Source organism: Telmatherina bonti, assembly GCF_933228915.1.
Source record: "Telmatherina bonti genome assembly, chromosome: 2".
NCBI lineage: Eukaryota > Metazoa > Chordata > Actinopteri > Atheriniformes > Telmatherinidae > Telmatherina > Telmatherina bonti.
In genome coordinates, this window is record NC_136620.1 from 17,343,611 (window position 1) to 17,370,764 (window position 27,154).

General features: G+C 41.1%; 1 protein-coding gene across 1 annotated transcript in view; it reads right to left on the reverse strand.

The window, feature by feature from the left end:
- Positions 1-1,395: 1,395 nt before the first annotated feature.
- Positions 1,396-27,154, reverse strand: part of LOC306768269 (uncharacterized protein) — a gene marked incomplete at both ends in the record, with an annotated part of 32,311 nt that continues 6,552 nt past the window's right edge. Inside the window, 9 exons of the mRNA XM_079256552.1 lie at positions 1,396-1,535; positions 3,120-3,202; positions 3,389-3,471; positions 3,553-3,670; positions 4,451-4,628; positions 4,729-4,832; positions 4,954-5,072; positions 6,596-6,900; positions 7,996-8,073. Coding sequence (XP_079112678.1) covers positions 1,396-1,535; positions 3,120-3,202; positions 3,389-3,471; positions 3,553-3,670; positions 4,451-4,628; positions 4,729-4,832; positions 4,954-5,072; positions 6,596-6,900; positions 7,996-8,073 — 1,208 coding nt within the window. The remainder of the gene's footprint in view (positions 1,536-3,119; positions 3,203-3,388; positions 3,472-3,552; positions 3,671-4,450; positions 4,629-4,728; positions 4,833-4,953; positions 5,073-6,595; positions 6,901-7,995; positions 8,074-27,154) is intronic.

The following is a 27,154-nucleotide window of genomic DNA, read 5'->3' on the forward strand; positions in this document are numbered from 1 at the left end:
ATTTTATTTAAACAAAAAAAAAAAAAACCCACATCAGAACAAAACCCCACTGCTAAAAGAAAGACATTCCACATTTCCCAGAAGTTGGGCTGAATCAACACCTTTAGTTCAACTCCAGACAGCGTTTTAAGCCCGTTTTCACAGGGACTTTAAAATGTAGGAGAGAAACTGCTCTGGAAAGAGTTCACCTATGGGCATGTTGACATACCTGAAGTCTCCAGCCAGAAACAACCTTTAAGATAAAACATCTGTACTCTGGAATGCTACAGGGGGATGCTTTTTGTTTGGTCCAGTCCCAGAAAGGATTGATAAGGGCAGGGGCGGCTGGTATAAGTGGGCTAGCAGGGCTTAGCCCTCCCTAGATTTTTCAGTAAATATGATAGATTAATTAAAACTCTGAACAGATTGTTCTAATTCTCGATCAGTCAACATTTACAAAACAAAATCTGAAGTAAAAACAAAAAAAAATTTAAAAAATGGGCTGGATCATTTACAGCCCATGTAGCGCGACACAATTTCACTTTACTTTGCGTTGACACATGAGTGACAAGTAGTTTGATACGCCCCCTTCATTTGCTGCTCGTTTGGGCTAAATCTCTGCAGCCCAAAGCAGGGTGATTTGAACCAATGAGAGTCGACTTGATGCGAACAAAAAAGTTCAACTGATTGTGTGAAGCCAGACTTGGAGAAATGGCGGAAATCAGAGCTAACGAGGTGGATTATTTGCTTTCACGACCATTTTCATCAATGTCTTTAGAAGATAAACTTGAAGTGAAGAAACTGGGGCCACATCATCCAAAGGACATCCAAATTACACAGAAAGAAAAGCGCCAACATCGCAGCTTTTGTGTAACTTGGTTTCAGAGAAAGGACTGGCTAACAGCTAGCCAAAACTAAAAAGTCCCCTTTCTGTTTCCCTTGCTTACTTTTTGGAGACAGTTTGGACTCAGCAAGGTATCGTGGATCTAAAACATTTGTCGGATAAAATAAAACACAAATGCAGCACAAGTCACATCGGAAATGGCGTAAAGCTGTCAATGTTCGGCAAAGTTAACATCGCCTGTCAACTTGATGAGGGTCACCGCATTGCTGTACAGAGACAACAAACTTGTCAAGAAAAACAGACATTTGTTGTCATGTATTGCGGACTGTATTAAATTTTGCGGGGCACACGAGCATGCGTTACGTGGATCTGATGAATCGTCCACTACGCTTAAATCGGGGCGTGTTTCTGGATCTTGTTGACCAGTTCTTTTTAGAGAGCCAGTTAGCTGATCACCTGTCTAACACACAAGTCACAAAGTACACATCAAAAACCAGTCAGAATGAGCTGCTTGACTGTATCCTATCGCTTTATGAAAAAAAAAACAACAAAAAACTGGCTGATGAAATTTCTCAAGCACCATTTGTGGCAGTGCAAGCCGATGAGACGACAGATGCGTCATGCGTCAGCCAGTGCGTGATCGTGCTGCGGTACATCACGGAATGTTCTGCTGTGGAGCGATTTCTTTGTTTTTCTCCATTAATAGACAGAACTGCAGAGGGACTTGAAAAGGTTCTGAAAGAGAAATTCCAACCATATAAATTAGAAAGTAAACTCATCCACAGACCTATGATGGAGCTGCAGTAATGAGCAGCGCTGCGTCAGGCTTGCAGGTCAGATTGAGAGAGATGTTTCCTCATGCGCATTTCATATCATATGCGTCCACTGTTATGCCCACCAGTTGAACCTAATAATTCAACAGGCCTGCTCACGCCTCACACCGATCAGAATATTTTTTGCAAATTTAACCGCATTTGCAACATTTTTTTGCCAAGTCTCCCAAGAGAACAGCTGTTCTAGACGAAGTTTGCGACAGGATTCCTGCATCGGGACAAACAAGATGGAACTTTAAGAGTCGCACAGTCCACACAGTGTTCGAGCAACAAAACACCCTGAAGGCATGTTTTGAAAAAACAAACAGTCAGACCTGGGACAGTGTGTCAGTCCAACAAGCGCACGGTCTGTCAACGTTACTGGAGGATGAAAACTTATCGTTTTTTCACGCTGCGCTGTTTCATGTTGATATTCTCTACAACATTCTTCAGAAACGAACCACTGACCCCCTGAATACAGGACAAGCCCTGATGAATTTCTCTCGGTCTATTACTGAACTGAGAGAAAAGCTTGTCAAAGACGACACCTGCCATTATGCAGAAGCGGCTGTAGCGCCACGCAGGATGCAGAAGTTCGACTGCGTGTCGGTGGCCGCTCAGTGCTGCAGCATAATGATCGAGCAGTCAAAAGCTCGCTTTGAGAAAGCCCGACACCTAATGTCGTTTGAACTGTTTCTCTTATAACGTAGTTTTTTACTGGAGTTTCTTTCTACTGCAGTCGCGCTTCTGTGACTTTTTGAACCTTCCGCTGATAGTGTTTTGTTAAAAAGGTAGTTCTTTATAATACTGTTGTGAAACCTTAAATCTTGTTCCGTATACTGTGATGGGAAACCTATAAAGTGAAAATGAGGTCTGTTGGCTTTTAGCCCTCCCACTTGATGTCACCACAAGCCGTCACTGGATAAGGGACTCAAGTTTTAACAGTGCAATGTTCAGTTTTATTAACTAGTTTTAAGTGATGCAGGAATTGGACTTTTCCTTGTATGCATATTAAAATTCACACAGGCTTAGTCAGTTTATATACAAAAAGAAAATTTTTAAGCCAGCAGTGAGTTTGGAAAGAGTGATCATTTCTGGATACTCCATATTAACCATTACAACCAGTGTGCAAGTTTCATTAGACTTCAGTTTCTCCCTCGCAGAGGTCTTTCCTTCACCACAATTGGTCCAACGACAGTTTCCTGCTCCAAAACAGCACCTGCTTTTAAAAAAAAAAAAAAAAAAAAAAAAAAAAAAAGTGCATTACTTATAAGTTCAGTCCAAAAATTCACTTCAAACATCAACTTCGTTTATGATCCTAAATGCAATCTTCATTGTGTCACACCATGAATCACAACCTCATCTCTCTCGTGATACCAGCTGTTTATTGAGATTCAGCCATTAAGTTGTGCAAGAAACCTTGGTCATGTAGTTTAAAGCAAAAATGCCATGACATTTTGTGAACACTGTACTGGTGCACCTACCCATCCCACTCAGGTCACTCCTACCACCACAGTCAGTATCACAGCAGGAGCAGGTGTGATGAATGCCACTGGCTTCTCTCCATCTGTCAAGCAAAAGCTTAGTTTTGATAGTCTGAAAACATTTAAGCTCATCTGATCTGGAAGTTAGACCATGTTGATCTGATTCCCTGTAGGGAGCTGTGCATTTGATTTCCACCACATTTAAAAACGGCTTACTTTAAAAGAAAAGGGTAACACTTCTAAGTCATTAAAAGAATGCTTCATCTTACCCGTTGGAGAATGAGCAGGCCTTGCTTGTGGTACTGACAGGTACAGCAGCTGACGTGGCCTTCAAACTGCATGTGATGTAAAGCTGGAGAGAGAATTTCTTATTTTACTGCAGTGAGCTAAAGCCTTATAGGTCCACGGTGCAAAACTAGTTTAAACTTCTCACCACGCCGCTGTGGTCCTGCTCAAACCTGAACGCCTCCACCTCAAAGTGCAGCTTGTCATCCTGAGTCCGAGGCAGGAACTTGGAGCTGGAGCCTGTCAGCTGACTGTCAAACAGACACCTGAACACAACATCAGTGGAAAGCTTAAAGATATGAAAACGTGTCAACACAAAATCGCTCATTTGCAAGTCTGGAAATAAAACTAAATATTTGGAATCAAATATTTTAGAATTTACAGTTTATAAAAAAAAAAAAAAAAACCCTAGCTGTTATGTGTGCACATATTTTTGGCTTTAATTTCCTCATTTCCCATTTTAAGATGGTGGCTTTTCCATAAATCCATGTAGATTTTCCACTAATGTAAAGGGATGGTGTCATTTGAGATTTTACCTTAATGTGATTTTTTATAAACTAAAGTTTTAGTACTACAGCCTTTGCAGAAATATTCACATATTGCTCTAAACTGATAGAAGTTCAGAGCAATAGCATCATACCAACAATGTGTTCACCCTGAAAGTGTTTAGGCAAGCCTGAAAATATCCATCTTTTTCCCCCTTTAACATATAGATGCTGATGTTTAAACATTGAGTCACATTCTCTTTACTATGGCTGAAGTACTAGGTACTGAAGACCTGGTTGTTGTCCATAGAATAAAACAGATTTACATCACTGAATGCAGGGGATTCATTTGACCAAAATGATACACAAAAAAAAAAAAAAAAAAAAAAAAAAAAAAGTCAAAAGATGGGTTTACCTAAATGATGGGTTAAAATCATTTAGGTAAACAGTCTTCCCTCCTTGTGAATAATTCAAGCCACCCCCAATACACATTCAGTTAAATAAGCAGACTGCAGCTTGGAAGAAAAAAAAAAAAAAAAAAAAAAAAAACACAACACTAACCCATTGTTTCCCAGAAAGCTGTATCGAGGGACAGTGTCAACATTTGGGACAACAGTTGCCATACAGCTGTCCACATTCACTCGGAGCGGTGCATGATGAAACTGTTTAACCGAGGCTTCAAACTTCATCATGTCACCCAGCAGGAACTGAGAGGATGGACGAGGGCGCTGCCAGTCATCTGGCAGACAGAACAAGTTAGTTTTTTCATTTACCACAGAGCTCTTTGTAGGACTTTATGTAAATGTAAGGAAGAAGGTGTTTAGTGAAATAAAACTGACCAGTCATGAGTTGCATGGAGAAGATGAGACTTTCTTCAGAGTCTTTGCTGTCAGTGAATGGAATCCAGGTTGGCTTCAGCCGCCCACTGCTGACATCGTGCTTCCTGGCAGGGTTAAGTAGAGGCAAAATAAAAATTACAAACATCTGAAATGAAAGTTTGCATGGAAAGTTTTGCAAAGTGAGGTTTTATTTTAAGACTTGTTTGTTTGTAATCAAAACTTTACCTCTGGTAGTGGCACTCAATGCTGACAGACACATCTCGCCCTCGAACAATGGACCCATCACCGAGTGGAGTGGGAGTGTATAGTAGAGTGAATATATAGATGAACGAGTCCTCTGACATCTAAAAAGGATATCAAATCAAATTCTTTCAGTAATGTCTCAGGCCACAAATAGTTTTTGAACCTAGTTTTAAAATTTTAGCTTTACAGCAACTTGCTTCTGCTTTGTGGCAGAGTCAGCACAAGTACAATGAGGACAAGTCATTCACAAAATCCATCTCATCACAGAGCTCCAACTGTACAGCTGTTGTACAGGGCTGGCCAGTTCACATTGATAGCTCCTGTCCTGTAGGGTTTGGCAGTCTACGTGAACGCCTGATTCAAATTGGTGTTTCATCAACAGGCATGTGCAGAACTTAAACCAGCTGCTGCAGAAAAAGTTCAAACACACCACCTTACAGAGCACAAATGGTATCCTCCTGTGAAACCTCTGATTTTTTTGGGGGGAGCACAACTGGCTGCAAATTGAGCAAGAAAAAAAAAAAAAAAAAAAAAAGAAAAAACCCATCCCTTCCTCCCCAAACACTACCTGAGAGACAAAAACGAACATTTGTCAGCCAATAAAATGCAAGCAGAAGAGGAAAAGAAAAACATTTAACACTGAAGACTAAACAGTTTTCATAAAATAGTAACTTTTCTCAGCCAACCTAAATTGTCAGATTATGAGGTCAATTACATGAAATTAATGAATTGATAGATACAGTACCACAAAAGCCTTAATTATAATGAACAATGCTTCATAGAAATAACCAATCAGTGACCAAGACTGTCTCAAGTCTCGGCTTTCAGGTGTTTCCGCTTCCATCCGCCATCTTCACAAAAGCAATTCAGTTGGTTTTTGTGCTACTATGAAGCAGAAACCTCTTCTTGGTTTTATTAAAAAGGCAGAGGACTTTTTTTTTGTTCTTTTTAGACCAAACTTTCTGCTCACTTAATATTGAAACTGCCCATTTCAGCCAGGGGTGTCAAACTCTGGTCATTGAGACACCGTCCTGCAGGGTTTGCCATTTACCTGCTTCCAACACCTGATTAAAAACAAATTGATTCACCAGCTTCTTGTTAACTTCTCCATGATAACTCATGTCAGATGTGATTAGGAAAATAAAGCCCTGCAGTTACTCTTCAGAGGATCCTTTTGACATGGACCCATGGTTTAAGCTGACTAATCTGTAAAAATGTAAACAGGAACAATGTACAGTAGCAGCGATTTCAGTCTTATTCCAAAGAATAATAAGCAATAAGTTGTGTTGTGGTCACTCAGTGGATTTAAAATACTCAACATTTGCAGCTGGATTGAAAATCCCCTGGACAAGATTTCTTCACATCACCTAAAGGGTAAGCCATTACACATCTAGCAGCGATTTAAGGGTTAAGAGGACCATTAGCTGTGCAGCCAACACCACCTGTCAGCTAACTGGTACCACCAACCCAGGAGAAATCCAATTTCAAAGTTTAATTTGAGGCTGCATGATAAACTGGAGGACCACAGCAAAAATAAAATGACAGTAAAACAGGAAATGACTGAATTGAGCAATTAGCCATCCGACATGTCAGAACTAGAAGGTGCCTGAAGTTTAAAACCCACCAGCAGCTGACTGCCACAACCATGCAGCTCAGACTCAAAGATGATGACTTCAGCGTCAGGATCCTCCCCTATGGCAGCACATCCTCCCAGGGTGACGTCTTCAGTTCGTACAGGTTTACCGATCCCCAGAAGGTCCTTTTTGGCCTCCACCCGGACAGAGTTCTCTCCACAGACAGCGCTGATACTTTCAGCTGGCTCTGGGACCTTCAGCTCAAAATGTGGAGGGAACCGGGGTTCTTCCTCTGCTGGTGGATCAGGATACCTCCAAGCTAAAGGTTCGCTGATCAACTGCTTCTGCTGGACATCTAAGGGGATGAAAGAATGTTTGACGTTTTGTGAGAATATGATATTTACTGTGTGTTGGACAAGTCTCTCTCTCACTCAAATATGCACTATAGACAAATAACCCAATTGTGTAAAATTTAAAAAAGGTCTCCAAGTTTCTTCTAAGAATTTACCAACTTAGAAAACCAGAATAGTAAAAATCATTTAAAAATGGGTGGTTTTGGTTTTTTCTCTCTCCTGTGATGGAAGCCACAAGGCTTTGCAGAGAATATGGAAAGTCACCACACAGTCAATATTTGCAATTTTAGTTTTGGTCTCTTTTCCAGTTCTATGGTTTAACAAACATTTGTTATGACAATTTTAATATGAGTGGAGGGAGACCACTTCAAACTTCTCCAACACATCAGACTGGTCACAGCCCATTTTTTTCAAATTCCTGTGGGATTTTTTTTCCCCCCAGTACAGCTGAGGTGTTCACAAATTACAAATCTTTAAAGCTTCACATCAAGGTCAAGGAACATTAGTCAAAACAAAAATAACAGTTTTTGTTTTGGCTAGTGAACCGTCTCCTGTTGGAATGAGACTTGAACACACACGAGCAATTTCAGTGTCATAGGACAGACGCCTTCTCTAAGGAAAAGAATTCCAGTCATTTGTCAGGATACTAGCTCAGATGCAATTGTCAGTAAATATGCACTATAGACAAATAAGCAAATTGTGTTATTTTAAAAAAAAAAAAAAAAAAAAAAAAAAAAAAGGTCTCCAAGTTTCTGCTAAGAATTTACCAGCTTAGAAAACCAGAATAGAAAAGATGGCCATGAGCTGCACTTTAAATAAGAAAAACCTTAAGTTGATTGATTTTGGCCATCTGAAACACTCAAGTAGCATTTTAATCAGCAACTCTGAGTTAGAGACAACCAGAAAGTTTAAATTTCCTCTAGTTTAATATGCTATCCAATACCATCCACAAATTTCATGTAAAAATACCTGAAACATTTTCCTTGAGTGACATTTGAATACCAACTTTTACTCATCTTAACTCAAATTAACTTCACAATTCCCATTTAATAAAAAAAAAAAAAAAAAACTGCACCTGAACAAATCCTGTCACTTACCTCTGGGTTGCTGAAGTGGAGGCTTGTATGGTCTCTGATTTTTACTCCTGGTGGCTGAAGGAAAGATGTTCTGAGCAGCTGCAGCAGCAAAAGTGCCACAGAATAAGCAAAAAGTCAGCCTGATAAACGACATCATTTCTTCACACGTTTGTTCTGTTGCTTCAGATTGAAATGAAGTGCTCTTTGGTAGGAACGTGGCTTTGTAGACTCAAACATTGGCCCTGCCCACCATCTGATTGGCCTGAGGGCCCTCCAGCTGTATCTCGTTTTGCAAATCTGATACCAGTTTCATGTGAGAGGCATTCAAATATGTGAACTATTGAGGTTTGTCTTTTAAAGATGTGAAAAGAAAAGAAAAAAAAAACTTCCAGTCTGGATTTGGATAAAAGAAACATAAAATGAAACCAGATCAATGCATTTTCTAAATAAACTTTACTATGAGGTTATATTATTTGTTATATTATTTGACACCTAAACACAAAATTTTCATTCATTTCCTAACTGCTTTTATACAATTCAGGGTTGTGGGGAAGCTGGAGCCTATCCCAGCAGTCTTGGGGCAGAAGGCAGGGTACACAGGGACAAACAACCACTAACGCTCATACCTATTGGCAATTTAGAGTACCCAATCAATCTAACATGCGTGTCTTTGGACTGCATGAAGCCAAGGTACCTGGAGAGAACCCACACATTCATGGGGAGAACATGCGAACTCCACACAGAAAGGTCACTGACCAAACCTTGCCCCAGCCAAGGATTGAACCAGTGACCTCCTTGCTGTGAGGCCACAGTGCTAACCACCATGTAGCCCACAAATATTTCATCATGTATAATAACGTCAACAAATAGCCAGAATGGTTTCAATCAAATCCAGTTTGGTAGAAGTTATCACACTCTAAAATCACATTTCTGATGTTTCTAAGTTGCATTAAATTAAAGTTATTAATTATTATCTTTATTAGTTCCGTTGTTGTTGTTGTCATCCCTACAACATCACCTGCTTTGTCTTCACCAATGCCAGGTTGCTTTTCCATAAAACAGAGATGATATTAATTTAAACGTCCTGTTTTTGAACAATACAAAAAATAGAAATGTGTAAAATTCAACATTTTCTTGCTGCAGCTATCAAGCTTTTAAACTATTTCATTTATTATAGTAACGGTAACTAAGGTTTATTCATGTAAACACCAGCTGTTTCACATATGCCGCCATCATAGACCTCCTCATGCTGTTCCTGTTCTCAGTTTGTAACTTCATCTAGGTCAGTATAACACATCAGCTCAATGCTCTGCCATGAAAGACTGCTTGACAGCTAGGAGGATCGACTTTGTAGCACAGACATCCCCTCCTGATTTATCTTATCAGATCTGCTCAACAATAATTCAGTCTTACATCTGAAAACTTTGCTTAATTCTAATCAAGTCCACAACTCGATTTCATATTTCTTCTGTTTCCTTTTATAACTCAGTGTGTATTCTCTTCTCTTGTTTCCTTGTTGGAGGACAGCTCCAGGTTGGTAAACCAGTGATTTGTTTTGTTTAATATACGCTGCTCAAAAAAAATAAAGGGAACACTAAAATAACATGTTGTAGATCAGAACAAATGAAATATTTTCTATTAAATACTTTATTCTTTCCATAGTTGAATGTGCTGACAACATGCCTCCATGCTCTGGACACTACGCTGACAGACACAGCAAACCTTCTTGCCACAGCTCACATTGATGTACCATCCTGGATGAGCTGCACTACCTGAGCCACTTGTGTGGGTTGTAGACTCCGTCTCATGCTACCACTAGAGTGAAAGCACTGCCAGCACTCAAAGGTGACCAAAACATCAACCAGAAAGCATCGGAACTGAGAAGTGGTCTGTGGTCACCACCTGCAGAACCACTCCTTTATTGGGTGTATCTTGACTATTGCCTATAATTTCCACCTGTTGTCTATTCCATTTGCACAACAGCATGTGGAATTGATTGTCAATCAGTGTTGCTTCCGAAGTGTACAGTTCGATTTCACAGAAGTGTGGTTGACTTTGAGTTACGTTATGTTGTTTAAGTGTTCCCTTTATTTTTTTGAGCAGTGTATATTTTTCAAAATATTTTTCTCACAACATATCAAGAAAAACAGCTGTGGCTTCAAGACTAGATATCAAATTGACATCACCAATTCTAAAAAAAAGTTGGGACTTTGTTTAATATGTGTACATAAACAGAATGCAGTTATTGCTAATCTCACCGACCCGTATTTTATTCCTAAACAAAAAACATAAACATAAAACATAAAATTTAAACAAAAGATGCTGAAACTGACATATTTTAATAACTGGAATCTGATGGAAGCAGGATAGCTGTAAAAAGTTTGAACAAGTTGGAAAAGTAATTGGAACAAATGAAAACGACAAATCGGGTTAACTAGCCAACAGGTTACTTTCACAGCGTCTCTCACATGGAGAGATAGTTTGTTAATCTGGGAAAAACCGTGTCATTGCAAACTCTCCAGATTGTCACGGCTCTGTCTTGATTAAAAGTCAGTTGGCCCTCAGAGACCCTTTTCTTGCTCGGGACCCCAAATGTTTCCTTGGTTTGCCCTTTTAGCAAGCAGCACCTCTGTGAGTCCCTCACTTCGGTTTCAGTTTCCTTTCAGTCAGATCATCTGTCATGTTGCACCATCCTGTCTTATTATTTGATTTCATTTTTTCATGAAAACTTTTGGTCCTACCTGTCTACCTGCTGCCCTCTGTCCTGCATGTTGGGTCCACTTTCTCCTCAAGCCATGACAAAACCCCTCTGCTCCCCATAAAGATAAGCACAAGCATGGGCACACTGCCTCAGAATAACACTAAAGTTAATCCAAACATGCACACATTTACAAGGTTTTTCTGTTGACAGAATCATAAGAGAGAGGAAAACAAAATGAAACAACCACGAAAACAGAACTGGGAAGAAAATATAGTCTTTCCAGAAACAGGACATTCAGTCTCCAGTATGATGTGTTCTTCCAGCAACACCAGAACATAGTTGCCATATTGAGAAAATGTGTTGTGTTCTTGTCAAAGCCCCAACTTTTAGGAGCAGCCCACATGTTTTTAATTACGTTTCAGTCAAGTGTCAGAAAAGCAGCTCTAAAATAATCTCATTAGTCAGCTGTTACCAGCTTGGTGTGTGTTTGGAGATGTGTGTCACCAAGTAGATCATCTGAAGATGAACAACTTCAGCGAGGTAAAAGTTATAAATTGAACATTCGCCATCACTGAATTAATAATCTACATTCTGAGCTTGTATTTATGTGGAAAATGTATTGTTTCTATAAAAAAATAAAAAAAAATTAAAACGTTCATGTTTTGTTCTGGAAACGATGCAAATTTAGAGCTCAGAGAAGGAAGCTGTCGGCTGTATCTATCTGGCAGAACAGCGATGCAAATGGACTTTTTTTTTTAACACCAACCAATTTGTCAAATTGATTTGTAAAGTTACCAGACAATCAGAATTTCTATGAACAAGATTTTCTGGTGAAGAATCAAAATTATTATTTTACCTGCGTTCATCTGTTTGTTTGTCTTTTTGTGTTCAAGATAACTCAAAAAAGTTATGAACGGATTTTCATGAACTTCTTAGAAGTTGTTGTATGTAAAAAGGAAAGACGGATTACATTTTGGTGGTGATATAAATCACCATTTGGCTCCATGAATTCTTTAGAACCATGGCCCTTGGTGGAGGTCTGTGCTCCGAGTGTTTTTCTAGTAAGTAAAATAAAATTTTAACAAAAAAACATTTAATCATGCAGTTGTTTCTGTTGATGTTTTCATGAAAATACTAAACAATTTGTCCTTCTCTCAGCGTTCTTTCCAGCAGGGAACAAAGTGACTTGCTAACAAGGCAGCCTAGTTATTTAAAATATCCAAACACCACAACCGCATTTTAGTTTTTCCTATCAAATGTCTCACTTAGTTTTAATTTCCCTCGTTTATCTGCACTTTGTTCAGATGTCTGTGGACAACACCGTGCATGCATAAGTAAACATGATATATCAGTGAATAGTGTGGATTGGAAATAGTGGTTGCTTCATTGTTCATAGTGGGAAGAGGTGCCGATCTTCCCCAAAAACTCTGCTCCGTTAAGAGCCAGATCTTCCAGCTTACATGGCTTATCATTTTGTATATTTCTATTTTAGTGTAGTATTGATTGCTAGTTGTTTGCAGTGGTAAGGAGTTCTTTTGAATATTTTTTTTTTTCATTGAAGTTCTTTTTTTTAAGCTTTTCAAAGAATTATTTAACATGTTAATCATGCCTTTAAGCAAACAACTGAACACAAAACCACAGCAAACAAATTAAATAAATGTCTTTAAGATACTTTACATAAAGTGACAGATTACCATCCGATGACCGGAAGGTTGCCGGCTAGAATCCCACTCCCCCAGCCATCCCTCGTTGTGTCCTTGGGCAAGACACTTTACCCTCCTTGCCTCCAGTGTCAGCATCACTGGTGTATGAATTAGTTTGACTATGTTGGTGGAGGTCAGAGAGACAGCAGACGGACATCAGCTGCCATGTTTCCATCAGTCTGCCCCAGGGCAGCTGTGACTACACATGTGGCTTAGCATTATCAGGTATGAACAAGTAGTGGATGAATAATGGAAATGTTAGTGCTTTGAATGCCGTCCACAAATGTATAAATTTAAATATTTTTGGACATTATTTCCAACACATAAATTCTGGAAAATTATATCTAAAGACTCCCATCGACTCACTTTCAGTGGTTGTTTTTCTTTTGCTTATGCCATATCCTTGTGCTTGTAGGTTGTATCTTTCTTCCTTGGAGAAATGGTGTGGAAGTCGTTGTTCAGACAAAACAGAGTCAAGAGGTCACGAGAAGACTGGTGAGTGGTGCTGTGGAATCTGCTGAGCTGCACGCTTCGCATCTGACCTCTGACCAACAGCATCCATTCACCTTCCTGCTCTGTCTGGCCTCTGTCACCGATGACAGACTGCTTCGGTCACACTGAACCAGAACCAGTTGCTGCCAATACTGGTTTAATAAATAAAGAACTACTAAAAGAGAGAGCTGTAAACATCTAAACTTTTAACTTCTTAAATGACAAATAACAGCAGGGGCAGCTTTTCATCTCATGTATAGAAGACATAGTGTACTTGAAAGGCACATCAACAGATGTCTTTGTTGTAAACCTGGAAACCTGTTTAACACTTACAGTCCTGATAAAGTTATTTAACATTGCTAGGATGATAAGAGTCAGGTCTATGCACAATAGTGTTTTTCGTTGTTGCAGGAGCCGACTGTTCAGCTGCCTAAAACGCTCACAGTTTACAGTGTTTTTGTCTCCTCTAGGAAACTGATGGACTGGATGTCCTGACAAGCTCCAGTTTGTCCAGTCTACACAAACGTAAAACATATCAGTAAAACTTAACAGCGAGGGACACTTAGCTACTCAAGAACTAATGAGGAACCGAGAAGGGACGAATAATTCATAAATGATTACCTGAGCTTCATATTTCCATGACATTGGATAGATTAGCTAATGATCAGTTAATGTTTATCTAAATTCCCTAAAACCCAAGGAGGAAATAACATTTCAATAATCCTTAAATGTGTAATTATTCATTATTTGTTCCTATTTGATGAGTATCTGACTCCTTTTTCTGCACACTGACTCACATTAATCTGCTGAATAACAGTACAAAATCTATAACAACTCCTTTTTACCATTTGCTTTTAGACTAGTCTTTAACAGTAGTTCTCCAAAAAAAAAGATGAAACTTCAAACTAAGTAATCATTACCTCATTAATTTACCAGTATTCAAGCTTTTTGTGGCCTCCTGAAGCCGAGCAAAAACTCAAGATGTGTAACTGAATAATGAATTTCCTAATGTTAATCCATACTGACCCCAAGTGTTGCGCTGCCTACTTATTAATGACAAAAGTCATTACTTTAATAATTTAAACACAATTTCACTTTCACTATTTGTAAACTATCATTACTTCATGGTTGCATCATGCCAGAATGCATGTGTAATTTTAATGTTCTCCTGAAACAACATTTAAAAACATTTTTCATTTAAAAAAAATGAAGTGTTAAATAACTATGATGAAGCAATGATGCAGAAAAATGTTGATCTGATGAGCTAAATTTCAAGTGGAATCATACAACAATTAAATGCCAACATAACCTTAATTAATCATAAAGATTATGAAATACATAACTAAAGAAGCCGGGAGCGGTCAGTTTCCCTGATTGTTTTAAGAAGGTATCGGCTATTGTTTTAAGATAACAACTTCATAATTTTGTTAACCAAAACAAAGTTGGTTATCCCATGACAATGGGACAATTATTCCATGATCTCATAATAAAAAAAAAAATCTAAAAAAAACCCCAAAAAAACATGTGACCACGACCGCTCTTTCATACATAACAGAACATTCATTCATTTTCCTAACCTCATAATCCAATTCAGGGTTGTGGGGAAGCTGGAGCCTATCCCAGCAGTCTTTGGGCAGAAGGCAGGGTACACCCTGGACAGCTTGCCAGTCCATCACAGGGCCACACAGAGACAAACAACCACTCACGCTCACTTCTAGGCGCAATTTGGAGTACCGAATTAACCTAACACACATTGTCTTTGGATGGTGGGAGGAAGCTGGAGTACCTGGAGAGAACCCACACACACATGGGGAGAACATGCACGCAAGGTTTGGCCACTGACTTTGCCCCAGCCAAGGATTGATCTGGCAACCTTCTTGCTGCAAGGCCACAGTGCTAACCACCATGCCGTCGTGCAGCCCCTATGACAGAACATACAAAACTTTTTTTTTTTTCTCCCCAGCAGTTTACCTGTCTCTTCTGTCCACTTGTCCATAAAGCTAAGGCCTATGGGCACATAAGACTTGGGTTTATTGCACATGTAGCCGGAGAGGCTAATAAGCAGGGGCTTCAATAAAGAGGCCACAACAGTCAACTTGGGTCGTACCACGTCTGTTTTATTTTATGACTAAAACTCAGGTAAAAGCAGATAAGAAGCAACAAGATGACAGAATGTCATGCTGAGACTGGGAGGCCAACCACTCACCACGAGGGGAGCTGGGAGTATACTACTCAAACAAAGGGGTCTACATAAACACAACTCAAATGAAAAACACCACACCAATAACTATATACAACACATCACCCTTTAAAGTGAACTCCCAGCGAAGATGTTAAAACTCTAAAATGAAATAAGATCAATAACCTAAAAATATATCACAACTAACTAAAACAGTTAGTTGCCAGTGTTGTACCTAAAAAGCCAAACACATAAAACATGATTAAACAAATGTGGCAGACCCAAAATTACAATAAAATACAAATACCTCAGGGTCTTACACCCCTACAGTACCCTAACAATTAAAATACTAAAACTTATAAAACAATCAAACTCCCAAAGTCTCTTACCAGAGGTAAAGAGGATCAAAAAGTAAGGAGAGAGCACACACAGGGTTTTTAAAGGCTGGAGTCCTGCAGTCACACCTGCTGCCAATCAGTCCCTCCTCCAGCTCCTCCCCTATTGGTCTGCAGCTTCTGCAGGATCCCAGTGGCCCACTGCTACACACACATCTAACCTTGAAGTAGATGGGCTACAACTGCAAAAGACCACACTGAGTTCCAGTCCTGTCAGCTAAGAGCAGAAAACTGAAGCTTGGGTTCACAGTCTCAGCAAAACTGGACCATTTAAGATGGAAAAATGTTGCCCAGTCTAATGAGTCTCCATTTCAACTGGGTGGTGCATCCAGAAACAACATGAATGCATGGTTCCATCCTGCCTTGTATCAATGGTTCAGCCCGGTGATGTCTGAAGGTTATGGGGCATATTTTCTTGATACACTTAGAGCCACCAATGTGGTATGGTTTAAACACCACAGTCTTCCCAAGTGTTGATGCTGACCTTTATGACCACAGTGCACTGATATTTCCAGCATGTCATAAAGCTCAAATCAGGCCCAATGGATTTCTTGAACATGACAATGCCCTGTCTCCACCCCACAGAGTAGCTTTGGGATGCGGTGGAACCAGAGATTCTCATCATGGATGTGGAGTCTACAAATCAGCAGCAACTGTGTGACACTATTATGTCAACACACAGCAAAATCTCTACAGAATGTTTCTAAAACGCTGTCGAATCATTAGTCAGATCAAGTCATGTGCCATCATGTTTCTGTTTTGCTTCCTGAGCTGCATTTTTCTGATCAAATAGTATTCCTACATTCTGTCTACCTCCTGCCTCTTGAGCCTACATTTGTATCCTTGCCGCCAAACCTTGACACAAACCTTACAGATGAATAAGACAAGTCTAAAACAAGACCGGTGACTGACTATGCAGACTAGCTCAGTGCAAATAACAGGAAGATGCTGATTAAAATAAGTTTTTATGGTGATGTTGACACACTGACTGGCAACCTGTCCAGGGTGTCCGCATCTCGCCCAGTAATTGCTGGGATAGGCAACCCTTCCCGCAACCCTGAACTGGACAAAGTGGTTAGGAAAATAGATGGAATTGACATCTGTCTTCATCCTGCTTCAAGAACAAGCATTTCTGTTTCCTTTTTTTTTTTTTTAATCAGTTTGGGGAAATACATTGGCAGATGTAACCTACAAGTTAAAAGACTACAATAGATCAAATACAGAATAACCATGTTTTTAAAGGGATTTAAAAAAATCCTTTTTGTAAGTTTCCTGAAACGCCCTGAAACTGTATTCCTTGATGTAGTTGTTTTTATGTCTCTGCAAGAACTAAGTGATACATCTGTGTCTGTAGACATAAAGCTTTTGTGCCAGATTGAGTCTTAGTTTGTAGTGTTGCTGAGTAAAACTTTATTTTAACTGTGTGCTAGCATACAACCTGTCCGAAACTACCATTTAAACAAGGATAAAACACTAACTTTTTTTAGTTGTGTGTAAAGGAGAGCACAACATTTTAAATGACTTGATTCTACATTGTGACTGATTTTCATATTGCTGCATCTATGTGATTCCCATTATCTTCATTTTGACATCTCAGTGAAAGCAGGACCTCCAGAAGCTGCTGTGCAGAAATATACATTTGTCTGAAAGCTCCATAACATTATCTCCCCGTCACATGCTCTTGTTGCAGAGCTGCACAGGGTGGAGCAGAACACAGACAGGTTTGACATGTGTGGGTTGAGACTGTGGTGGTGGGGGGGCAATAGAAGCAGACAGGAACTCCAGGCAGAGCAGAAGAGAACAGAAGGATATTTAGCTTTTGATAACTTGGCGGGCCCCGGCTCTTCGCTCTCTTAAGTTGACACTGCAAGCTGAAAGCTTATGCAGGATCCCCTGAGAGTCCAAAGATAATTCAGCTCAAATTTATTATTAATTTCTGAAGCAAACAGGACAAACAATAGCTACATTTCCATGTTTATTTAATCATGTTAATATAAATCTGATCAAGATTCCAGTTGACATGTTCATGTGGAGTGAATCCATAAATAAAGTGATCCACTCGGCTGTATTTACAAGATAGGCGGATGTAATATGTGCAATGTTTTAAACCTGTCTTTTTATCTTACAAACTACAAACACTTTGCAGTGTTTTAACAGCTTTTATTAATTTTTTTGTGCAGCAAGCACAGTTGTCCAATTTTAGTGCACAATGAGTGTAAATATGTGATTTATAACAGTATAAAACTTTCCTGTGGGTGTTTAAGATTAGTTGTGGACACTGCCCTTGTAGGAGTTGAGCATGTGCCTTCAGTCACGTGTCTCCAGTCTAATCACCACGACATCTTGGCACCCAGCAAATGCGTAAATGCATGGGTATAAAGCAGAAAAATGTTGTCAGTGGTGAAGTAATGCATTCCAGTATGTCCACAATGCTGTGAGTTTCACCACTGTGCGAGAATGTGAAGGACTGAATTGAAATACTTTGAATATAGTTTAGAATAGTTTGCAGAAATAATCACAAAGCTGAAGTTAATAGAAGTCTTTAAAGGTCAAACTAGTTTTTTGATGTGTTGGGTGAATGTTCAATAAATAAAAGTGAAAGGCAGGAAAGCTGAAACAGGCTTGTCTAATGCTTCAGCATAATATCTGTTATCTCTTTTACTTTCCATCCAGTTTGATTCTGCAGCGGGCAGGTTTAGCCAAATGCAGCACACAGCTGAGAAAAAAATGACACCAACATGCTTTGTGTAGAAGTGTCAAACAAGAAGTGAATACGGGAAGTATGAGGGTGAAGTTTTGAGAGAAGGAACGTGCATACATTTAGAGACTGGCGTTTGTGAGTGCAACAGTTCCAAAGAGCATCTACTAGGACAGGGATCTGTAACTCCTGTCATTGAGGTCCACTGTCCTGCAGACTTTCAGTGTTTTCCTGTTTCAACACCAGACTGAAATCCATGGGTCAGTTGCAGACACATCTGATCATTAAAAGACTCTGGTATAAATAATAAATCAATAAATATACTAAAAATATGATCCACATTACATTATTAACTAAATGTTATGACATTACAGACATTTAAAACCAAAATCCAACCCTTTTTTGGGATTGTGTTAGGAACTCAAGAAACTTAACTAACATCCTTGCAGTGGGATGTTGCTCATTTTTGGCTGCAAAACTCCAGCCACTGTCTTTGACTTATTAGTTACAGAATAAATCTTGAGATATATTTGACCACAGAGATCTAACTGGTGTCATCTTGGAAAAAGTAAGCTGCATTCAGAGGAGCCGGTGAAATGTGGCAGATTTCTCTCTGCCTCTGAAACATTATCTACCTGCGAATGGAGCTTTGAAACTATGCAGCTCCTGAACTGGAGCATTTTTGCCTCCAGTGAGGTTGGAATTTTAGGTTTGATGGTTTCACACAACTAGACAGACTGCAAAAAGTGAATCCATGCATTCATTGGTGATGATCTTAGTGGATTGAGTGTCCTGTTCTCTGGAACTTTCATTGCTTCAGGCACTTCTTTAAACTTGCAGCATTTTCCATTCGTCAGGCTGAGCTCCTTTTCCTTTACCAGTTTCTGTGGATTAAATAAAAGGAAGGTGAACATTCAGTTTTATAATGAAACATACTGTAATTGGGGGTGTAGCTCATTATGGCACATTAGTCTGATCTAAATGAGCAGTAGGATTTAATATATTAGAAAATTGCAGCCAATGAAAAAGCTTAAGGCTGTATTATGTGCTGAGGCCCCGACTGACTGGAAAAACAGCTGAGAAACAGTCTTAAATTCTGACAAAGACATCTGTTTGTTAAAGACTTTGACTGATTGTAACATTACATCAATGGTGTTCATCCTCCAAAATTAGAACTATGAGCTATACTGTAGATTAAGCATTCTTTTCCCTTGTTTGAAGTGTTGTAGATTTAGGGAACATTCATACCAAGATAGTCCAGGCAGCTTGAGGTTAACTTGGTGAAGAATCCTAAAACCTCCCGTGGGCTCACCATCTGCGGGAGGAGCCGTAGGGGTCGGGTGCAATGTGAGCTGGGCGGCAGCAAGGGGCGGGGACCCTGGCGGTCCGATCCCCGGCTGCAGAAGCTGGCTCTAGGGACGTGGAACGTCACCTCTCTGGTGGGGAAGGAGCCTGGGCTTGTGCGCGAGGTTGAGCGGTTCCGACTAGATATAGTTGGACTCACCTCGACGCATGGCTTGGGCTCTGGAACCAGTACCCTCGAGAGGGGCTGGACCTTCTTCCACTCTGGAGTTGCTCATGGTGAGAGGCGCCGAGCAGGTGTGGGCATTCTCATCAGCCCCCAGCTTGGTGCCTGCACGTTGGGGTTTACCCCGGTGGATGAAAGGGTAGTTTCCCTCCGCCTCCGGGTGGGGGGACGGGTCCTGACTGTTGTCTGTGCTTATGCGCCGAACAGCAGTTCAGAGTATCCACCCTTTCTGGGGTCCTTGGAGGGAGTGCTGGAGGGTGCTCCTTCTGGGGACTCCATTGTTCTGCTGGGGGACTTCAATGCTCACGTGGGCAATGACAGTGAGACCTGGAGGGGAGTGATTGGGAGGCATGGTCCCCCCCCTCTGAACCCAAATGGTGTTTTGTTATTGGACTTCTGTGCTCGTCATGGATTGTCTATAACGAACACCATGTTCCAGCATAAGAGTGTCCATATGTACACCTGGCATCAGGATTCCCTGGGCCGCAGTTCAATGATCGACTTTGTAGTCGTATCGTCGGACCTGCGGCCACATGCCTTGGACACTCGGGTGAAGAGGAGGGCGGAGCTGTCAACTGATCACCACCTGGTGGTGAGTTGGCTCAGATGGTGGGGGAGGAAGCCGGTCAGAGCTGGCAGGCCCAAACGTGTTGTGAGGGTCTGCTGGGAACGTCTGGCTGAGTCCCCTGTCAGAGCGAGCTTCAACTCCCACCTTCAGCAGAGCTTCGAACATGTCCCGGGTGAGGCGGGGGACATTGAGTCTGAATGGGCTGTGTTCCGTGCCTCTATTGCTGAGGCGGCCAGCCGGAGCTGTGGCTGCAAGGTCGTTGGTGCCTGTCGTGGCGGTAATCCCAGGACTCGTTGGTGGACACCAGCAGTGAGGGATGCTGTCAAGCTGAAGAAGGAGTCCTATCGGGCCTTCTTGGCCTGTGGGACTCTGGAGGCAGCTGATGGGTACCGACGGGCTAAGCGGCATGCGGCTTCGGCTGTTGCCGAGGCAAAAACTCGGGCATGGGAGGAGTTCGGCGAGGCCATGGAGAAAGACTTCCGGACGGCTTCGAGGAGATTCTGGTCCACCATCCGGCGGCTCAGGGGGGGGAAGCAGTGCTCCATCAATACTGTGTACAGTGGAGATGGGGAGCTGCTGACCTCAACTCGGGACGTTGTGGGTCGGTGGAGGGAATACTTCGAAGACCTCCTCAATCCTACCAACACGGCTTCCCATGAGGGAGCAGAGCTGGTGGACTCAGGGGTGGACTCTCCTATCTCTGGGGCTGAAGTCGCTGAGGTGGTCAAAAAGCTCCTTGGCGGCAAGGCCCCGGGGGTGGATGAGATCCGCCCGGAGTTCCTTAAGGCTCTGGATGCTGTGGGGCTGTCCTGGCTGACACGCCTCTGCAGCATCGCGTGGACATCGGGGGCAGTACCGCTGGATTGGCAGACTGGGGTAGTGGTCCCCCTTTTTAAGAAGGGGGACCGGAGGGTGTGTTCCAATTACAGGGGAATCACACTCCTCAGCCTCCCTGGTAAGGTCTATTCAGGGGTCCTGGAGAGGAGGGTCCGCCGGATAGTCGAATCCCGGATTGAGGAGGAGCAGTGTGGTTTTCGTCCTGGTCGCGGAACAGTGGACCAGCTCTATACCCTCTCTGGGGTCCTGGAGGGGGCATGGGAGTTTGCCCAACCAGTCTACATGTGCTTTGTGGACCTGGAGAAGGCATTCGACCGTGTCCCCCGGGGGCTCCTGTGGGGGGTACTCCGGGAGTATGGGGTACCGGACCCCCTTGTACGAGCTGTCCGGTCCCTGTACGACAGGTGTCAGAGCTTGGTCCGCATTGCCGGTAGTAAGTCGGATTCGTTTCCGGTGAGGGTTGGACTCCGCCAAGGCTGCCCTTTATCACCGATTCTGTTCATAACTTATATGGACAGAATTTCTAGGCGCAGCCGAGGGGTTAAGGGGATCTGACTTGGTGGCCTCAGGATTGGGTCCCTGCTTTTTGCGGATGACGTGGTCCTGTTGGCTTCGTCTGGTCGTGATCTCCAGCTCTCGCTTGAGCGATTCGCGGCCGAGTGTGAAGCGGCTGGGATGGGAATCAGCACCTCAAAATCTGAGACCATGGTCCTCAGCCGGAATAGGGTGGATTGCCCTCTCCGGGTCGGGAGTCAGGTCCTGCCTCAAGTGGAGGAGTTTAAATATCTCGGGGTCTTGTTCACGAGTGAGGGAAGGATGGAGCGTGAGATCGACAGACGGATCGGTGCGGCGTCTGCAGTAATGCGGGCTCTGCGCCGGTCTGTCGTGGTGAAGAAGGAGCTGAGCCAGAAGGCGAAGCTCTCGATTTATCAGTCGATCTACGTTCCTACCCTCACCTATGGTCATGAGTTGTGGGTCGTGACCGAAAGAACGAGATCTCGTATACAGGCGGCTGAAATGAGTTTCCTCCGCAGGGTGGCCGGGCTCTCCCTTAGAGATAGGGTGAGGAGCTCAGTCATCCGGGAGGGGCTCAGAGTAGAGCCGCTGCTCCTTCGCATCGAGAGGAACCAGTTGAGGTGGCTCGGGCATCTGGTCAGGATGCCTCCTGGACGCCTCCCTGGTGAGGTGTTCCAGGCACGTCCCTTGGGGAGGAGAGCCCGGGGAAGACCCAGGACACGCTGGAGGGATTACATCTCTCGGCTGGCCTGGGAACGCCTCGGGATCCCCCCCACAGAGTTGGCAAATGTGGCTGGGGAGAGGGAAGTCTGGGCTTCCCTGCTTAGGCTGCTGCCCCCGCGACCCGACCCCGGATAAGCGGCAGAAGATGGATGGATGGATGGATGGATGGATGGATGGATGGATGGATGGAAGAATCCTAAAATATGCTGCACCTTCAGTTTTCTTAGTGTGCTTTCAGACTACACTTTACTCAAGTGGCCTAGTGATTATTATTTCAGCAAAATAAAGGATAGATACTCAGTTCTCTTTGATTCCTGCAAAAATTCTTCAGCTTGCCTGTTCCAACTTTAAATTCCATTTATAGACATGGTTGGAGCATTCCTCATATTTTAAAAAATCAGGTTTTTTTTGTAAATTTGTCATAAAAAATTACACTAAACACAATTAAATTTGTGGTTGCATCACAATAAAATGTGGGAAAGTGCAAGGAATATAAATTCTTCTTGCCTGTGTGTGTACGAAAGACACAGTTGAAAAAAGAAATACCTCGTTTCTATTTTCAGGCCCAACCTTAGTCTCCGACTATGAAAGGTGCCTGACAGCAGATGGATACAGACAGCTATTCATCTTTGACACCAACACCTTCATTTCTTCAGAGCTGCCTTTTTTGTTCTTTCCAGACAGTCTTTTCTGATCAGGGCACCTCCTCTGTTATCAGAACAACTTGGCTCCGCTGGTGTCACGTCAATGACGTCCCTGCCAGGTGTGATGGACTGCCCCAAACCCGTCTGGACAACACCGTGGTTTCAGAACACAGCTGCAGACTGAAAGTATAGCAGAGACAAATGTTGACACTTCCATCAGAAGTCCAGAGATGCCGTGCCCTACAACCTCAATAAAACACCCCTGCCCTCATTTCGTCGAGGCTGGCACTGTGATTGTAACATGACATGTCCTTTTAAAAACGCTGCTACGAGAAACTTTGTTCGTTCATACTGTGATTTATTGGATCAGAGAAGCTTTTCTTCCCTTTAAAGATTTATTGTTTCTGACTTAAAGAAGACAAACTTAAAGAAGGTCAATGGAGTCAAAGAAAAATTAGAAGACCCATGTTTTTTGTATTTGTTTTGTTTTTTGTTGCTTTTTTTTTGTCTGAACGAAAGGTTTTAAGAAATTAGGCCAAAAAGCATCTTAGTTTAATAACATTGAACTCTTGTTAGAATAATGATTGTCAGTTAAAAAAAAGTTGGTGTGGCTTCTTTTAACCTTCTCTTGTAATGTACGAGATCTTTCGTGGCGATGTGGTTGAAATCAGTGAACTAATAAGTATTTTAAATGCACAGATTGAACTCATACAAAAGCCTGCTAACAAGCTAGAATCTATTATTCTGCATTGTGTGTTGATTCCCCCAGTGCATAAAAAAAACCCAGCAGAGGAAATAAAATATGATCATTTTCCAAATTCTTATAGAACTTTTTACTGGTTTTTCTAAAGCACCAAATGACGTGCCATGGATTTGTTTAGACTTATGTTTTGATATCCTGATAGTTTAGGGTCTACGTTAGAGCATTTTATTACTTACGGAGTCACTCTGGGACTAACATCCTTACACTGGTTTATTGTGCACTAAAAAATGTGGTTTTACTATTTGGTTGCTGGTGTACAAGACACTTAATGGTTCTGGTCTAAATGATCTACCTGATCTGTTGACACTACATGAGATCACCTGGGTCAGGTTTACGTTCCCCTAATATCTGAAACATCTACTTCAAGGTTAGACATGTTGTGTGTTCAGAGACAAAATTCTACATATGTTGTTTGGAATCATTATTTGACTTCCTATTGCCTTTCGATCATCTCCAACCAGCCTTTCTATTCTCTTCTTTTCCGTTCATAGACCATTATATGCTGAGGCCATCAACAGAGGTGGGTTGACAGGGCCCATTTGGTCCAAACACTATCAGCTATATTTTTGTCTCAGTAAAGGTTAAAAAGCTCAGGGCCAACAAAGCTTTAATATCCTCTGAACCAGGGGTGTCCATAGTCAGCCCTTCAGGGCTGCTACCCTGCAGGTTTTCCATGTATTCCTACTTCAAACATCCACACAATGACTCATTAATTTGAGTCAAGTACATTTGAGCAGGGATATATTAAAAACTTGCAGGACCAGAGCTGGACACCCCCCGCTCGAAACAGTCCAAGAGAGGTCTAACTAAGAAACAATTCTTTCACTTTAAGAGTTCCATTTATATTTATTGTTATTTTTTAGTTGAAAAATGAAGGTGTTTCTCCTTTTAAAATCTTTAACTCTTTCTACTGTGGATTATTTTTTCTCTGTCAATCATCGTTTTTAGTGGTATGAGTTCGGCAGACATGACAACAAGTGAAGCGTGTGTGCCTGCACCTGATTCACTTTGGTGAGGACATCGTTTGAGCAAAATGATCAGGTTTACCTTCGCAAAGTAAACCTAATAAAGCAGGAATGTCCAGCTCTGGTCCTCATGGGCCACAGTCCTGCAGGTTTTCTATATATCCCTGTTTCAAAACACCTGACTCAACGGAATCAGGCATTGTGCAGAACTTCATTGGCTGATGGGTCCATTTAGTGAAAACCAGGGGTGTTTAAACAAGGATACATAAAGAACCTGCAGGACAGCGGCCCTCGAGGTCCGACTCTGGTCATCTCTGTAATCAAGGGTCGGTGAGCTCATGGTCTGTCATGAAAATGTTATCAGTCAGTCTTTCCGCTGCACTTGGAATCAATCAATCAATCACTTTGCTTCGTTCCTGAATAACTTGCAAACCTGTAGTTGCATTAAAGAAAAGCCAACAGCCAGAACTGTTGTCAGACAGCTGGAAATTCAACCACATCCAGGATTTGACAGTCTGCAGTTGAACATCTTGTGTGGGCCATTACTTTCTTTTAACTTTATCACCAGTTGGAACAGAGAGACGTTGCAAGATGGGCACATAAATCCACAAATAACACTTATATTACTCTTATGTAACTGTTTGTCCTCCTGGTAAATGGATGGTAAAGTGTTATAAATGCATGCCATTGCTCTCACACTAATAACTTTATCTATGACAAAACTCTTTATTTTCTTCTCTAACAAGATAAATTACAGAAGAAAGCACCTGCTCATAAATAGTCACACAACAGAAACTATTCTAGTTGTCAGAACTTTTAAAGAACTTTGAATGTATTCAAAAAGCATTTGATTCTCATTTTAACATGGTCATGTTGTTAGTTGTGCTTGCTATTGTATGTTTGTATGTTTTGCCTTACAGTTTGTAATAAATACAACTGCTGATCATCTTGTTTTAAGCAACATAACCATGATGTGATTCAAACAAACATTTTAAATGGAAACATTTTCTCATTAGTGTGAGGAAAAGCTGCTTGTGAAGTAACACCTGTCCTGTCATGCAGCTCTTTATGAACCCCAGAACATCAACCAAAAACCAACCCCAATACCTCCTATAAAGAAAAATGGTCATAAGGTAGTCAAATAAAGTCCCGTTGTGAATTACTTGTAGTGTTTCCTGAGTGAACTCGTCATGGTTCTTGTGGTCATGCCTTATATGGTCATGCTGTTATAAACACTTCTACTCTCACCTTGCATCAGGCCTTGTCCACACACAGCAGGGTTTTTCAAAGAACAAAGATATTTTTCTCAGATTTGGCCTGTCATCCACACAAAAACACAGATTTACAGATCCACAGATTCTTTAAAATATTTCCGACAAAAGTGAAGATTTGTGAATACTTTGTTTGCACGTCTGCATGTGGACATATAGAACCGGGGTTTTCAGCTTTGAAATGTTGTCACATGTGCGAGCTTTGTTTTCAACAGCATAAATGTCCTCAAAACTGTGTTAGCGTTATCTATTGTGCAGGCACTTCGTGCTTATTTTTGTTTTTACACTGCCGTCAGTCCCACTCCACATAGACAACCAAAGGCGACGGATGGGATTAAGGGCAGTTATTTTCCGACACTCAACCATATCACATTAGAAGCATATTTTGTGTTTTGTGAAAGTGATGTCGTGAAAAGGAAGGTTATTCTGATTGGATAGTATTGGATCGTTCGGGACCTGACCCTGTTCTCTGAATACAGGAGACCCCTGGTGGTTTCTGAACAGAGATGGCCAATACCAACTTTTTTTTTCATTGATAGGATACCAGGGGTCTCATTCATAATTGTTGTGCAAACACAAAATGAGGCCTGAAACTGGCGTAAGTCACTTTTCATGCATGAAGTTAAAAATTAATCTTGAAGGAGGAATTTTTGCACCAGTACATAAACTCTAAGCCATGTGTATGGGCATTTTGAAGATAAATAAACCCCTTTTGCGGTCTGAAGAAGAAGGGGTGGTTCTATATTCTGACACCTTTCCTACATCAAGGTACATATATATATATATATATACATATACATATATATATATATATATATATATATATATATATATATATATATATATATATATATATATATATGTATATGTATGTATATATATATATATATATATATATATATATATGTATATGTATATATATATATATATATATATATATATATATATATATATATATATATGTATATATATATATATATATATATATATATATATATATATATATATATATATATATATATATATACATATATTTAACATTTTCTTATTCCACTTCTTATTCCAAACTACATACAGTTGTTATTTATACTGCTTTCTTGCAGTTGGTTTTCATATTTGCAGCTTGTTTTTGTGCATGAAACGCGTTTTCACCTGTCGGCCACCGTAATCTCTCACCATGATCATGGCACTGGACAA